General features: G+C 46.5%; 1 protein-coding gene across 3 annotated transcripts in view; it reads left to right on the top strand.

The window, feature by feature from the left end:
• LOC114872283 (prickle planar cell polarity protein 3-like) overlaps nucleotides 1-14,973 on the top strand; it is a 67,384-nt gene extending 52,411 nt beyond the window's left edge. The window contains exons 1-7 of one of the 3 annotated variants that reach the window (XM_029179339.2): nucleotides 5,578-6,755; nucleotides 8,489-8,792; nucleotides 10,053-10,589; nucleotides 12,354-12,673; nucleotides 12,767-13,090; nucleotides 13,266-13,699; nucleotides 14,044-14,973. In XM_029179339.2, coding sequence (XP_029035172.1) covers nucleotides 6,274-6,755; nucleotides 8,489-8,792; nucleotides 10,053-10,589; nucleotides 12,354-12,673; nucleotides 12,767-13,090; nucleotides 13,266-13,699; nucleotides 14,044-14,294 — 2,652 coding nt within the window. In that variant the 5' untranslated portion in view covers nucleotides 5,578-6,273 and the 3' untranslated portion in view covers nucleotides 14,295-14,973. Of the gene's footprint in view, nucleotides 1-5,577; nucleotides 6,756-8,488; nucleotides 8,793-10,052; nucleotides 10,590-12,353; nucleotides 12,674-12,766; nucleotides 13,091-13,265; nucleotides 13,700-14,043 lie in introns of those variants that run through there. The other 2 variants (XM_029179341.2, XM_029179340.2) reach the window with 2 other exon arrangements.
• The last annotated feature ends 2,362 nt before the right edge of the window (nucleotides 14,974-17,335 follow it).

Raw genomic sequence — 17,335 nt, 5'->3', positions numbered from 1 at the left:
CACGTCGGTAACGAGCAGTCTGGGGTGCACCTGCGGATATTCGGGGAACGTCCTCTTGTAACATCGTAGACCACCTGTTTCACTTGGGAACAGGTGTCAACGCGAAAGAAGGTTGACTGAAGAAGGGACGACTTGAAGAAGAAACGACTGTGATGCTAAACAGGCTCTTAATTGGCCACCACCTCTGGAGGAGGTGACCTAATGAAGATCCGTACGTGTTTTTCAGGTACTACAAGTTATCACTGTCCGATGGTGAACGAATCTGTAGAAACGAATTGATCCCGAAGTCACGGCGCTAAGTAAGGTACGAAGAGGAAGGAAGTCTCAACAGCAATAATAAAAGATAAAGAGTTGATGAAATAGAATATTATAAAGTATAAAACCTTAGCCTCCAATTACATACTAGGTTGGGAATAAAAAACCTGGTAGAGATTGAGATCAGTGATGCGTCGTCTGTTATGGCTGAGCAAAGAGCTGTGTCATGGTCTTTACTTAAGAGAACTATCTGATCATCAGAGATGAATTTTTATAGGGTTAATGTCGAGGTTGCTGCTACGAACGATTAAAACCCACTTTAGTGAGATAGCGTTAGCGCTAGATGGTCAGAGACTTACGTCTAACAAATTGGACTACAGTTGAAGTATGAAAAAAATGTACTTCGTGCAATGCTAATTTGTAGCCAAAAAAGGAAGAGAAGAGGAGAAAAATATTTGCAGTCGTAGACCCATCATTGGTTTAATGAACACCTGAGCACGTTTCTTTCTTCGTTCGCCAGACAGGTTATTTCTCTTTTATGGGGCACGAATTGTCGAGAAGAAATCCTTGGAATGAAATTATTCGAGAGCGTGTGTCTCGCACGCGGATTACTCGAACCTCGAAAATGGACTTCCAAGGAGCTGAAATGTATTCACGGCGCCGTGGATGTCATTAATAAAGATTTAGCCCGAAGCCCAGAAATCAGCAGACCTTTCGCGGATTACCATTGAAGAAAGCCGCTGATGCTTTGGTAGCATGATCGTGTTTGAGCGTCTGTTGGTCTCAGGTTTGGAACGGAATATTTCATCAACGCGTTGATTAATCACTGCTCCTGTGTACGCGTATTTAATCATCGATGACAATTTAGCAAATACGTGCTTACAGGGTTTAGTTGATCCAGATCGTTAGTCTGTGTAGATCAACAGATAACTGGTATTCAGGCGGCTGATAAATTGATGAGCAGACCAAAGCCTTGAAGCCTAGACTGCCTTGACCTAAGAGTCAGCTCTAACCTCTTAAAGAACTTCCTAATCAATCAGAAATCCAAAAAGGACATGGTTGATCGTAAGGATACCTAAAAAGCTAGGGAAAGCGAATGTCTGAACGTCGAAGAACAAAGAATCCATCGATCAGACGGTTCTTATCCGAGCGTGGCTCGTGACACGCACACGTTTGCAGCTCGTTAACACGGAAACCTTGCGCTACCGTATAAAGAAGGATCTTGATCCGGCGATCAGTGGCGCCGATGATGGAGGATCCCTGTGCACCAGCGAACGCCCTCGGCGGGGCTTGAAAATTTCAGCCTGCTCTGGTGGAAGCACGCGCCCGTTGCGCCTCGCGTATACAGGCGGCGGATATTCATCTGCATAACAGTTAATAATTCCGGTGCAGAGTGTACCGGTTATACGGTTGCCACGATATGTGTACGTTACTCGAGGAGCCTATGTCTGTGTTACCCACGAGCTCGAACGGGTTCATCACGGACACAATCGTGAGCCACCTGTTTTGTTGGCGTTCTAATGGGTGGCTGTGTTGCTCTAGCCGCAAGAATTGCATCGTCCGGTGCAATATAGCTTCGTGGTACATCGAGACCCTTCGGGATGCCTTCGTTCCGTGGGCTTTCGTGTAAACATGGCGGGCAGTTGGGTCGAAAGGGCTCAGGGTACTCTTGGCTCGGGCATTAGGGACGCGAACGATTCGGTTTGAAAAAGGTTGATTGAAATCTTGATAGAGAGAATGCTGAAGTTTTTCTTGTTTCATCCTTAATGCATTTAGTGCATAAAAATGATCCAAGCTGTGTAATTACTGGAGAACTGGAATGCGCATCTTCACCGAAGTCCCATTTAGACATTGGGTCTGGCCGGAATTGTGAAAAAGTGATCGAGGAAACTTGGGTGTTTTTTTTGAAGAGATGGTACTCTTGGCAAGATTGGAAGGGAAACGCGAAGGTCTGATTGAAATCTTAATGGCGAGGATCTAGTTGGTAGTTTTTGCTTAACCCCTTGAAATGGGATAAAACATAGGAAAATGTCTATTTCGTTTCGATTTCGTCAGAAATGATCGAAGCATTCGCAAATTCCTCGAACGATAAAACCGTCCGATGAAGACATTTCTCGAAGAAAACGTTCTGAGAACTTCAGAATGGTTTCAATAAACCAAAAAGGAATCTGAATTAAATTAAGCCACCAATTTCGACGAAACCACGTTCATGACGATCGAGCATCCTGTGTGCTTTTAATCGTTCTCCGAACAAGACCGATTTAAATCAGTATCTCTGCAACAACGTAGTTCTTGTTCGATCAATTAGTCGTTCATCCCGCGCGATATTTCTGCCATGGCAGCTGTTTTGGTCAGGTAGAAATTGCTCGAGGCACGAATGCTCGGTCCATTTTGTGGCTGCAAAAATCGCCGTCGATTTCCGCGACGAGGCTGTTGAAGTGTGGTTTCGAATCGAGTTGTGGCCAGCCCAATGATGGTCCATTCGAATTATCGGACATCCTCTGATCTTGGCATCGTGAAAAATGCTACCTGGATAGCGGAGACAGTGACGGTATCGAGTCACGATCAAAGTTCCTTCATCGATTTGATTTAAACCAAAGAAAGTTAGAATATCAAGACAGCATCCTTGGCTATCATAAATAAGGAAGTCTGGCTCCAGGTGGCGCGTTCGTTTAATTGCTTGGCAATAAATAAAAGATCCTTCGTATATTACGAAGCGCAATCGAGCGGTAAAAAAAAATAGGCTATCAGGAGCTGTCTTGATGGAGAAATACACGTATATTATAGAAAAACGATCAAGAGAATAAGAAGTGTGCGTTTATTCATAGTCTCTGTTAGCAGGGTAGCGAAACGGGATGCCGTGGAATCTTTGAGCGTGCAGCAACAAAATGATTAAGCGATTGAATTCCCATTGGCAGTGGTGGTTCAGTATCATTAGTGGCGATCCCGGAATCGTCCCAGAAAAAAAGACTCGTTCTACTTAGATTGGGAAAGAATTTCCTGGTTACTGGGCATCGAAGCGTTCAGTAACGATCGGGATCAGTTTTAAACGGATGTACGTCCTCGTTTATGCTGATTATGCCATGCGTGTACACTGCCTGATTAGTCATACATAGGACTGGATTTTTCCAGAATAATCTGAAATCTGTGTCCTCTGTTATTCCAGATACTCTGTACGTGATTACTTCTTACTTAGAGATAATGATTGGTTATCTTAATGAATGAGTTCGTCATAAAAATTCTGTAGATAATAAAAACTTAAATTTGGTGAAAGTATAAGATAAGTAGCTTGCCAATGAAGAGATTATTCCGACGTTATTGGGACCACCTGGTGGATGACCAATTAATAACTAATTAACGTTGCGTCTGCGAGCGATGGGTTAACGTTCGGTCAAGTACCATTATCGCATTTCTTGGCCAGCGTGGAGGCATTAAGAAGATACTCTAGAAAAACGACGCCGTCATTACTTACGAACATTTGCAACTACTTGCAACAAGCTTACGGGACATCGCCAGCTGCGAGCTACATTAGCCGGAACAATTCAACCAATGCGTGTTGTCGCGAGTAGCGAAGTTGCTGAAAGTGCTAAACACCAGCAACATTCGCATTGTAAAACAGATGACTGTATTGTACGGTACCAGCGATCGTTAAGCCTAGCAATCAGCATCAGGGATGCATACTTCGCATATTATTCTCTGCACAATATTCGATGGTAAAAATAAGCTTGACCATTTGGGTATTGAAAACTGGGGATGGGCAATTAATTCATTTCAAAATAGGAAAGAAATTCGACTATAGGAATTTCTATTACAGTGTAAGGTGCTAGCTATGTTAAACCAAGTATTTATGAGTTTATGCATTTATGAGGTATAATTAGCACCTTCCCACTCAGCTCTGGCGAATGTTGCGTTTAATTAGGGGGATAATTAACGCCTACAATTAAGAGGAGACCTCAGACACTAAAGCTCAGCACAATCCTAGTGCTGTCTTCGGATCAAAGAACAGCCCCATCGTTTGGAGGTATCTGAGATCTTCGTTTTGGTCCCAGAGGATCATTACACGACAGTATCGATCTGATGATCTTCACTAAACGGCCGTCTAGCGAGAGTGATCTCAGGATGTAACTATTGATCGTAGCAGGCATAGATTCTTGGCGGAGGAAGAAGCGACACGGAGTCGAGCCGGTGGCGCGTATTCGAACGGGGGCCCCTCGGCGAGGCGTCAGGCCCCGACACGCCACACGTATTAGAAACGAATATAAATATATCGGGAAGGAAGGCAGGCGGGCGGCTGGTGGGGCCCGGCGAGCGCGTATTGGCGGCGTGGAAGTTACACGCAGCCGACGTAGCAGCCTCTCGAGAACGGACCCCTGTTCTCCCTACCCTGAAGCGGCCTTACAGCCAGCCAGCCTGTTCACCCCGCTCTTCTCCGGGGCCCCGAGTCCTGAAGTGCGCTCAGTGTCCGCTCGGCCTCAGCACGCCCGAGTAGGAAGGACAGGACGCCGCTTCTAGAAGCTTTTCAATGTGTTTGTGGCAGCGCGCACTGACTCGATCCTGTGCCGCCAATTAACCGCGTGAACATTTTGTTCTCGTATACCGGTGAGATCTTTGTCTTCGTATTAAAGGTAAAGGATCAACCTTGCCGGACCTGTGGCTTCCTGTGACAGTGGTGGTAATTGGCCGTAGGATTTTGATAATACACGGTGTCGAAGGTGTGTTTTGCGGTGCCGTTTAGGCTATGTTGGTTACACAGTGCTATCAGTGAGTGTTTGAGATTGACAGGATGATATTACCTGTTGGATCGGTTCTAAAAACCGAGTGACACACGGACATCGCGTGTCAAGGATCGTACGTGAATGGAATTCGATTTGCCGAGATCCGGAGAGGCTGTGAGAAAGAGATAGTAGAGGAAGGGTGAAATCCTCGTTCCGTGTCAGTGGAATCGGAAATTGACGCCCGGGGATCTGAATCGGTGCTCGGTTTCACGAGGAAACAAGATTGGTGGAGGTTGTTCAGGGGCGGGAGAAGATCGATCAGAAGGAGCGATGGATCGGCTGGAGATCGCGTAAAACGTTATCGTTCGCCCGGTTCCCTTTGTACGTTCGGATACGTGCCGCGTATTAAAACGTTAATCTCCGGCTGTACTACCGGTTATACGTACAGATTGCCTCTCCCTCTCCCGTCTGTCTCTCCTGCGCGTTCCCTTTCTTCCTTTTACCCTTTCTCTCTGCCTTCTCTATCTCTCCTTCCTCGCTCCGTCTCTTTCATCTCTCTGTCTCTGCTCTTTTCTTCCTTTTCCTCGGCTACCTTTCTTTTCTCTTTCTCTGTTTCTCCTTCCCCGCCCTTCTTACCTCTGTGCTCGCTTTCTCTGCTATCCCTTTCCACCCAACCCGCGTGCGTCTCCCTGTTCCTTCCACAGTTCTTCCCTCTACACCGGTTCCTTCTTATAGCCCGTGTCCTGGTTCGCGAACAGAGCCCTTGTGTTCTCTTGCCGTTGCACCAGAATAAAGAAAAGATGCCACACCATCGATTGGACCTAGCCGATCCTACCCTGTCGGCATTCTCGAGGATCCAAAGTATCGCGTATCTTTAATCGAGCAGCGGGACAATGACAAGCCTCGATGCCCAGGTGTCCGGGCGCGAACTCAGGGAGTTTCGAACGCATCCCGAGCCCCCAGTCTCGGTGCCCGACCAATACCAGGATCGTCATCACCAGGCACAAGCGGGATCACGATCGTATCGAAGCTGTCCGTGGCTGATCGAAGTGGCCGCGTAACGATCGACGCGCTATCAGCGAGGATCAGCCGAGGGAGAGAGGCTTAATGCATCCTCCGATCAGCCAGGATTAAACGCGAAACGAGCGCCGCTAAAAGAGAGAACGACAGACGGCAATCTGGACACAAGGGAGCGGCTAGACCGAATAAAGAGACACATCCTGCTCGCTGATGCTTCGCGAAAGCCAGTCGGTCAGCACGGCTGCTCGTTGATAAGTGCCACTGCGGATGACTCGTTAGGACGATGTCGAGTCTGGCCAGAAGAAGGAAAACCTCGGTGCTGGGGTCGAAGAGATGGTGGCAAGGTGGCTGCTGGGCTACCAGGAGCCACCAGGAAGCCTATCTACGAAGATTGTACGCTAGGAAGAACGAGCAGACCGGGAAAGGTGAGGACGAAGCGGCGGGCCGAAGGGATCTGGGGGCTAACTGGGCATCTGGTGCTGTCTACGAACTACCTCCCACCGAGGAACACTATCTGGACGCCTTTCTGAGAAACCGCGAAGATGGCAACGAGGAGGACGATGTGGTTGGCGTTGTCGTTGGGTGTCCAGCGTTAGCCACATCCAGGACTAGTCCAACGGAGAAGTGCGTGGAATTCCTGAACGGTGCCCACGATGCTGCGATCAGCTTCGAAAACGATCGCCGACTCGAGGAACCGGAATGCAGCCGTGCGGCCGATTGCAGCTCCCTGCATTCGGGTTACGATGTCGCCGCCACTTCTCCGGAGTGAGTTTATCGCAGTATTGCTCTCGTTTCGCAAGCTGATCGATTGTCAGGGAAAGTGCTTCGAGGGCTGCCCTCGTTGGGCGGATCTCTTCTCTGTTCCCGATGTTCCGCGCAGTTTAACACGGTTCCCTGGTACATGTACCATTTTTGGTACGCGTTAAATTTTCTGCTCGGGCCAGAATTGTTAACGACCGTGTCACTCGATATCGCAGGGTCATTTTGATTCTTAGCGTTTAAGTTCCACCATTAATTACCAAAGTGACTTAATTCTGTTAGTGCTGTTGTCAGTAGGGTTGCTTAGTTTATAATTATCTTTGTTTCTTCGTTGTACGATAATATGTGGATATCGCCAGGGTCAGAATGAGACAGCATCTCTTCGTGTGAGATCCAGTTTGTGCATAAAACCAAATAATCGACCAATAATTACTAAGCGATCGGGGACCAGCAACGAAGGGATGTAAGATTCATTTATTTTCTCTGTCGCGTTGTTTTCGCGAATAATTTTGCAAGCAAATTACTAGGCTGATGGCTGCTGCATAATCGGATCAATTTTCCGTCGAACTAAATTTGCACGTTTCGTCGATGATTGAATCTCTTGGACGTTTTTCAAAACATAGTCGTGTGGCTAGCAATAAATTGCTTCTTAAATTACAATATATCGGTGGAAGGGTTTTAGCCTGGAAACGGCAGGAGTTCCGAAGTGAACGCCGATGGTTAACCGTGTAATCAGGCCTGCCACTTGCTGCCAATTCATCATTTCTCATGCAAATAGCATTTCTTGCCAGGGTAGAGGATTTCTCATCGTTGTGTCTGTAATGATAAAGCATTCTCTAAATGGTAACATGTTGCCAGCATTTCCGACTTCAACAACGTCCATCCTGTGTAATTGTGAACATTAAATGAACCGTTTACAGTTCTTTCGTTTGGTTATGGTAACAATTCTTGAAGATGTTAAAGACAAATTGAATATAAAGCAAAGGAAACGTACAGTGTGCCTTTTTATTATTTTTACTGATAGCATGATTATTCATCAAGAAGAGTTGCCGGAGAGAATAGATATTAAATTAATTTTAAAGTTCCAAGGAGAACCAAAGACTTCGGGATTTCTTCGAATTTTCGAACGCAAATGGGAAGCGAATTTATTGCTTCCCATGGGAAAGGAATTTCTTCATTCTTCTCGGAATATACTGTTTGATATTAATATGCAGCTTGTGTGGTTACCAGCATAAATTCAGTGTTTCACTGCGCTGGATAGATTTAAACAGTCTGATCTTTAATAAAGTTCGAACGCGATGAACGCTGTCAAAATGGAAAATGTTAATGAAGCGGAATTTATCGTTTCTTTATGGAAAGATCCGATCAATTAATTTCAATTAATTTCAATTAATTTCTCTGTTTTAATAGTCGATACTCGATTGCCCAGGACTGTTGAGACAACTCTTGAAATGGGTCCACTGGCTATTCGGTATCTTGATAGCTGGATGTATACCCGTGTCCCTTGCCATTAGTATTCGTGTTTACACGTCGTATACGATTAGTATTCGATTATCCACACCTTTGATTATTAGTATTCGGTGTTACGTGCCTTTAGCGATTAGTACTTGCTTTCATCCGTCCTTTGCAATTAGTACTTTTTTTTCATACCTTTGATAATTTGGTATTCTATTTTAACCCGCAGCTGCTGCGATCATTCGAATGTCACTTCTAACCGACAACCTAATTGTGCTTTTCAGGAAAGTGTGCAGAAGCTGCAGGTGTCCCAGGGAGGAGCATCAGCGGACTTCGACGGAGGCGGGCGGTCCCTCGGGACTCGGCCTCGGTCCTGGTCCGCCGATGGCCATGGCTATGGCTTTTCCAAGCGGGGCCGCCGGTTCTTCTCACCAAGAACCCTTCAAAAGTCCCATGCAAGCGGCTCCACCAGGGCTCGCGCTTCAGGAGGCCCTGATGCATCATCAGAGGCACTCGCAGAGCGACGATGACAGCGGATGCGCGCTCGAGGAGTACACGTGGGTGCCACCCGGTCTCAGGCCGGACCAGGTAAGAAACATATACTCTCCGCCGTGCTTGGAATACTGATCTGTCCGATACCCAACTGATTCTACTCCTTTCTGCGGCTGCCTTCCCAACCCGACCTATGGAAACCTTCGATCTTACTCGTTTTTGTTTTTTTTTCAAGAGGATAACTTTCGATCCTTCGACTGCCAGGTGCTTTGTAAAATTATCCTCGATGGATTAGGTTAGCATAAATAGTTTCCGCTCTTGGAGTAATTTATTTTTCAATTTTGAGAATAGCACGGTCGTAGGAAAAGGAAAGAAACAAGAAGTTTCGCCGAAAGATGTGAGCATTGCAAAACTTTCAAGACCTTCAAGACACGTTGAGTATCAAGTGGGCGCGCCCTGATACGCTATGCGCCATACGCGGTGACTTTTAGATTTGCATAAAGGTTGACTTTCTCTCCACAAGATTTATCGGGACCGTTTCAGACAGACGTATGATCAAATCGTTTAGAATCATGGGAAATTTTCCAGGAATTTTGCATGTCGTTCGAAGCGATTCATCAGTGCCCTACATTTCTTACAAACACGACGAAATAAAGAGGACATCGAATAAGCTTTCTTGGTGCGCTTCGAACGCGGTGAAAACAGGCAAGTAGAACGTAAAGAAATAAAAGAATCCAGACCTGTTCCCAGTGTTTTGTTCAAGGGAAGAGTCCATCACGCGTCCCATGTAACTGTAAGCATTTCGTATCTGAATTATTCATGAATGATCAATATCGGGCATCTCAACGGTGATAAACAAAGCTTTTAACATGTAGCATGCTGTATCCCTTTCAGACAAGACTGTTAAGTTACTCAGCCATCTGGAGATCTAAAGACACTGAGTGCTCTTCATTAATATAGTAGGTAATTAAATGTTGCAATATAGCATTTCACTTAATATCTCATCAAACAAGTACAACAAGTCCCATTTAGTCCACAGAACCGGCAAAATGTTAACCTTTACATCATTTTCTAGTAAAGCAATCTCTAAACCATCTTTTAGCACTGATGCTTCTCATACCAGCCCGACGCGCCCATACCCAAAAACCTAACTCACATGCTTATGGACTATCCATCATACCTTCAGAACCCAACCCTTTCAATTTCATTAATCCTCGCAGAAGATCCATCTGAAATTCCTCCGCGTCTTCGAAAGAAAAGAAAGGAAGGAGAGCAAAGCGAGCGCGGCGAGCGCATCGCTTCCACTCGATCGCTCTTAATTACAATCGGCGCGCGTACACGCTGTGTGTGTCGCAGGTACACCTGTACTTCAGCGCGCTACCGGAAGACAAGATCCCGTACGCGGGCAGCGCTGGCGAACGGGAGCGGGTAAAGCAGCTGCTGCAACAACTACCGCCGCACGACAACGAGGCGAGGTACTGCAGCGGACTTACCGAGGAGGAGAAGCGAGAACTTAGGGTGTTCGCGGCGCAGCGGAAACGCGAAGCGTTGGGTCGGGGACACGCGAGCCAACTAGACAGGCCTCACGGAGCTGGATGCCGCGAATGCAGCAGGCCGATTGCCGCAGGTGAAATGGCAGTGGCCGCCAGTCGGGCTGGTCCATCCGCCCTCTGGCATCCGGCCTGCTTTGTCTGCTGCGTCTGCAGGCAGCTACTCGTCGACCTGATATACTTCTGGAGGGACGGTAGGCTCTATTGCGGCAGACATCACGCGGAAACTCTGAAGCCTCGATGCTGCGCGTGCGACGAGATCATACTGGCTGACGAGTGCACGGAGGCCGAAGGCAGGGCATGGCACATGAGGCACTTTGCCTGTCTCGAGTGCGATCGACAGGTAAACGACTGAAGCAATTGCTCCGTCGTGGATCAGTGATCGCTGGTTCAGTTGGTCTTGAAGGGTTTTGGGTTCCTACATCGCGTCGATGTAGGCAGTTCATTTAAGGGACAAAAATGTTATTTCAGTAGTGTCGCAATGCAGGCATGAATTATTTATATTTGTTATCCATACAAACGTGGAAATAGACGCCTGGACTTCGACGTTAGCACTCAAACAGTGTTGAATAAACATCTGCCGAGGTGACAAGACTGGTAGCCGATTCTCTAAGTTGTTTAGATAACGCCTTGCTGACAGTATTTGGTAGCACCACTTCGAACTCGCGTGTATTTTCTAATTTCTGTGTTAATATTGATATAAGAAGCCCGTAAAAAAATATTATGCACTGAAATCAGAATGCTAAGAACGTAGGGAGCCTTCGCGATCCGGCCGGTTGTTTCATCCTTCAGCAATGATACACCGGCGCTCGCAAAGCAGGCTCGTTCGGCCGCGAATTTAAATTCTTAAACGATCTTAAGCAGTGATAATCTGCGCTAATGAGCATAAGTGCCCCGCTCATATTCACGCGAACCCATAATTTATCACCGGTACGCTCGATCTGCATAGATCAGGATCAACCTCTCCCTCCCGTTATCGTAGCGACTCATCAAAGACCTCCGATGCTTCTCTTGTTTCTTTCTCTTTAATTACCCTCGATGCCTGCATCGGCTGCAACTTTATCACTCGAAACGGATTAGTAACGTGAAAAAGGGGTACGATTTCATTGGATGGCGTGTACACATCGTCGGTGGATGAAGAAAAAAAAAAGGAAAATCGCGGTCCGTGGATACTTTCGACGGGGAAAAAAGGGCAACTCGGAGATAGCGTTTGCAATCCTATCGAGAGAGAGAGAGAGGCGGTTGTTCGATCGGTTGCAGTTTTTGCAATGTGACAATTATTTACGCCCGGTAACCACGTCCGTTGAGAGTCATTTACCCCCGAGCGATGGAACGATTTAGCTGTCAGCCTCAGAGCTATCCCCTTTATATTCTCTGACGGCCATTCGTGGCATACGGTTCGTGCACAATAATTCATTGAATCTAGGTGTCGATAAATGTCATAGGCAGCAATCCCGGTTGCATTCTGCGCTCCCTGGACAAAGCTTCTTATCGTCCATACAGAGCCCTCGATAATACACGATGGAATCTGTACTTTGTCGATGTTTCGCTTTTCCTGGGAGCCTGAATAAGTGTTGTAACGTTGTGTATTGATGTATCGATCGGTAGGAGGATATCGACTAATAGGACAACCGGGATTGACGATAATTGTCGTGGATGTTGCGGCTGATGAATGGGACGATTGTTGCATGTTGCAGTTACAATCTGCCAGGTCAGTTGGTTCAAGGACATTTCTTCCGCTTTAAACTATGCCATTAGAAAGAGATTTAATTATCAGTGGATTGAAACGATTAAAAGCAGCAGGTTGAGCGTTAAGATTAACGGTATCGATGGCCAAAATGGTCTTATTACCCTGTCAGTGCAACAAACGTGTTTCTAAGATAGCAGTTATCCAGTTTCATCAAGTTCCTCTTGGCCACCCGTTACCTATATGCTTACCGACCGGATTAATCGAGTCCAGGTGAACTAACAATACTCCTGGGAAAGCGTGCAGGCTCATTTGCGTGGGAACCCATCCCTGAAAGTCCAAAAAACTAACGTTCGTGGATCGAATCGCTCGATCAGCAATTCCCTCAGCACCCACCCTAAATTTGCATCCTCCTTCCAGCTCGGAGGTCAAAGGTATGTGATGAGGGAAGGCAGACCTTACTGTCTTCGATGTTTCGATGCCTCCTTTGCCGAGTACTGCGACAGCTGTGGGGAACCGATCGGTGTCGATCAAGGGCAAATGTCGCACGAGGGTCAGCACTGGCACGCGACCGAGACTTGCTTTTGCTGCGCCACTTGCCGCACCTCCCTTCTTGGACGGCCGTTCCTGCCACGAAGAGGTGCCATTTACTGCAGCATAGCCTGTAGCAAGGGAGAACCGCCGACAACGCCGAGCGATTCTTCCGCTGGACCGCCACCACCACCGCCTTCCTTTCTACGGTACTTATCTCGCGCTTACAAGAGGATAGAGATTTCTACTCGAAACTCGTTACTTCGTTTCGATCACTTTTCTAATTACTGTTTCATTTGCAGGACCGGTCGAAGACAACCTCCAACCAGCGAAGGTTCCTCGAGTCCACCGCCTCCTCCGCCACCTCCCCCACCGCCAGGATCAAGGCATACCCTAGGTTCACCACGCAACTCGCCTCGAATGACAAGAAAACATCATCAAACGTCGACATCCTTAGCGACGACACCCACTCAGAGCACACTGAGTCCTGAATTTACCGCCGAAGGGTTCCCTTCGAGCGGCTCTAGACCCAGTGGTCTCGACCGGGTGCTTCTTGAGAGGAATCTCGAGAGACTACTCCAAGAACGTACTTCTCACCCCGAGGAAAATCGCAGCGAACTGGGAAGGTAAATTAATATTCTTTTCGCATAGTATCATCGTCTTTATTAACCATCGCATAATACAAATATTACACAAGAATATCAGAAGAACATTGGCTGCGCTCTAAAGTCACGCTAACAAAACAAATGGTAATTTAAGTCTATTTATCCAATCAATGACCAAGAGCCTTATTCTTCCCAGGCTGATGCAAGCCAGGGATCGAGAGCCGTTAAGGTGCGTTCAGAACTGCGCTCCATCTCATGCGTCGAGTATGCCGGAGCTGCCTCCACCTCCTCGGCCGTCCTCCGGGGCGTCGGCCTCGGCGTCGACGTCCACATCGACCGGTGTTGTTGGTGTTATGTCCGGCGGAGCCTTGGCTCAAGAATCGGCCACGTTGCCGACGAACCTTATCATCGGCCAAATGGATCCCCCAACGCCGACGTCGCGGCGCGTACGGTTTCAAGGGGATCTAGACGTGACCGATCATAACGCGTCGTCGCGTGTACCCCTCTCCCCTGGCAACGAAAGGAATTCGTCGTCCTCGCCCTCTCCGCCCCCCGCATCCTTGTCGAGGACGAATGTGTCTCGATCGAGGAGCTTACAGCCGGAGGAAGTCGCCAGCACGTCTGCCTGGGGTGGGTAAACTTCGATGTTTTACATACGATCAGGCGCGCTTCCCTGAAGGAATTGCTGGTTTTCGATGGGGACAAACATCTTTGGTTTTTGGTGTCTTATACTATAACTGCTACTAATCCTTACTGCACTTTTCAGACCTCCTACATTTGCTATACTCTCTGAAAACCTACAGTCCCTGCAAAATTTACTGCCCTGCACTATGAACACTATATTTTCCAGATCTACTATAATACTGTGTTTCCTGCATCTACGTCACCTGCTATAGCTTCTGTGCCTGCACTATCCTCAGTGTGCCACTATACTTGTTACAACGATTATTATACTGTCTTAATATAATTCGTAGGTGTAGCAGGAAGTTCGAAATCGAGAATGGACGGAGAAGACGACGACGTAGAGAGCTGCTGCTCCACCTGCAGTTCGTCCACCAGTTCCGACGAGGCGGCTGCGTATGCCCTTCCCCCTAGAAGGGCCTACGGTGGGGTCCGGATATCCTACGTACCCAATGACGCCGTAGCCTGCGCAAGAAAACGTACACCCACGTCGACGACCCCCAATCAGGGGCAAAGGGACTCGGAAAAATGTGTCGTGTCTTGATGATTCCCTCGACAGTCTCTTTGCTCCTGAGAGGATCAGTTTTATTTTGAACGACGTGAGAAACTTGTCGAGCTTCGAATATGTGCAGACAGCACAGACAAATGAAAGACGAGAAAGCACAGAGTTCCTAGCCGGCGTAACCGGAGTTTTAACGACGTCTTCCGTGCTCGAGGCTCGACGTTGTTCACTGCAAGGACTGAAAAATACAATGTTGCTCGTGTAAATAGTGAACGTAATACTTCCGAAACGATCGCTCGTGGATACCGGACAATCGCGACGATCGCGCTTCTTTTTCTATTTTTATTACCCCCGTTGATGTATTCGATATTAACGACGATGATACCGTTATATTTTATTACCATTGCCATTCCCGCTACGAGGTCTCGACGGCCTTGTTCTTTCGCATTTCTTAAGGTATTCAGAATTTATTCTGACGAGCAGCGTAGCGGGCTCTGCTCGACGAGGCAGACACAGTATTTCCTGTGGCGCAGACGCGTCACGTTAACGCTGTAAGTACAAATGACGAGCGTTCGAATCGATGTAGACAATCTGAGAGAAGTATTCGGGAAATAAAGTGAGACGAAATCGATCGAAGTAGGCATTCACCTACTTATCCTTCACGTTCCTTCAGAATTTCTAACCGATATTATTTTTTTATTTTTATTTAGAGTCATTAAGTAATAACCCTTTAGACGCAAGTACCTGGTTGCCCACACAAGGATTAGGTTTGGATAAATAAAGCATAGAAGAGTCTTAAAGGAAGATGTCCACTCTTCGTCGCTTCACAGAACCTCAAGACCCAGCTTCCTTGATCCTCCAGTCCAGGTAACAAAACACTAAATCAATCTATCCACACTTCTAACACCTGCAAACTTTCTACCTGTCGACTTGGACAGGTAGACCATCGCCAAAAGCGACAACGCATGAAAGCTCGTGAATAGCATGCCACGAAGAGCGTTCCAGTTGGACGAAAGGAGCATTAGAAAACTGCGAACCGAGAGAGGAGCATCGATGTCGTGGAGGAACGAGGTATGTCCCGATCGGGGAAAAATGAAAACGCATGGTCGAGCAGCGAAAAGAGCGAAAGTGGTTGGTTTCTCTCTGGGACCTCAGAGGTTTGTTGTTGTTGTTATGCCACTATTCTCGCGGTCGTGTTGAACTCGTAAAGCCTCTTTCTCACTTTCTCTCGACCATGGCGTTTCACGCTGCTACCCGCGGAAGATCTTGTCTATGACGGACCGTCAAAGGAATCAGAAGAATGAGCCACGCCAGCTATTAGCCTGTCCACTTTTCCAATTCTGCTAGCCTAGTTGCGAAAGATCAACGGGGCATTAGCATATAAGCAACACACCTACGACCGTGCACGTCCTGTGTATTGACTAATCGTTCAATGTCTGACACAGGCATCGAAAGGATGGCTCGATTATGTCACGTTAACTCGGGGAACAACGAACAGGTACAAGGTTATATAATTGTATAGTCTATATCCCGTGGCTTGCTAAAAAGTAGATTTTATTATCGATTTGTATGAGATGAGAAATTACTGCTACGAAAATGTAAATGCCTTTTAAGACGGATTAAATTTTTAGGCTTCATGTTTGGGATGTTGTGAAAGGGATTGATTTGTTATGGCTGTCTGTGTAGCTGAAGAGAAAATTGAATAGTAACCCAGGTAGAATAGGTAGATTAAGATATATGTATGTTTCTTTTATGTAGTTGTAAAACGTAGGACAGTTGTGTAGTGTGTCTTTCGACATGAGTCAACGTCACGTAGGTAGATGATAACATTTAGTTGCAGATCCAAGTTACGGTATTCCGACTAGATGACTACTTGTTGTCTTTTTATTTTATTTTATTGGAAATGGAATCTTTTTTGCATGATACGTAGACACCTCTAGTGCGCAAGCTTCAAGCCAAGCAAAACGAGTGAAATTCTCGTCGCGGATCGCGTGTTTGAAACCGTTTTAATGGTCAATTATGCAAATTGAGATACTTTTCTCGTTATACACCGTGCACTTGAACGGGCTCTGATGTTTGTAATAAACAGAAACCTACAAGATCGTTGCTCCGCAATTGCAACATCAAAATTTAGGACATTTCGACATGTCCCCAGTAATTGGGCAGTTGACACGAGTTCGTGGCAAAATTTAATGTTTTCCCAGTGCACGAGGTAGGTTGCGATTGTGCAACTATAATACGAGTAAGTGACTCGTGGCAATCGTGCACGCCTGAAAGAGAACGCACTCTCGCGTGGATGTTCATTTTCACGGAATCCTCTTGGAACACATAACACAGTCTGTTGTGTTATGGATCGCATCGCTATTGTACTGTTTCCGTGAAACTCGAACGTTTCCTTCAACGCGTTCACCTGTAGCCCTCGCTGAATGAGGAAATGCAGAAAAATTAAGGAACCGTTGTGTTCACTATTCTAAGTCAGTGTGCAGTCTCCAGAGACCAAGGATTAATAATGTGACTCCATGGATATCCACTACACTTCATCGTGTTTTATTATTATTTATTGTAAATTGAATAGTAAATGGCGATTCTGAAATATCTGGAATTATGAATTCCAAAGATATATGTTTATTGAAACTCATCTTCGTGGTTCAAAGTAGCCATATGTATTTTTCACTTGGATCCCATTCCGCGTAGAAGAAGGACACCTTCCTAGTTCTCCATTCTATCCTTATTCTTTATTCCACATTAGCCAGCTGGAAAAGGTATAACAAGTACACGATGGCGTACAAGGTGCTCATACGCTGTAGAATGTAGCAAAGAATGCCCCTGGAAGGAATAGAAGTCCCACTGGCCATAATATTGAGACACGCATACGCAACTTCGCTTGCTATTCCCTATACACTTAATGCCTTAACCGATAGATAATGACGACACTGTCACGAAAATGTATTCTGCAAGGAATATTCCCCCTCACCTTGTGCGCCAACCCCTTCAGGCCATTCCTTCTAACCTCCTACAGCATGTTACCACATCAATTTATGTAACGTTCAGGCTATAAGCACCTAATCGAAGAACCTTATCCT

Source organism: Osmia bicornis, chromosome 5 (assembly GCF_907164935.1).
Source record: "Osmia bicornis bicornis chromosome 5, iOsmBic2.1, whole genome shotgun sequence".
Classification (NCBI taxonomy): Eukaryota; Metazoa; Arthropoda; class Insecta; order Hymenoptera; family Megachilidae; genus Osmia; species Osmia bicornis.
The sequence above is the reverse complement of the archived record's forward strand: the minus strand, read 5'-3'. Positions and strand labels throughout refer to the sequence as shown.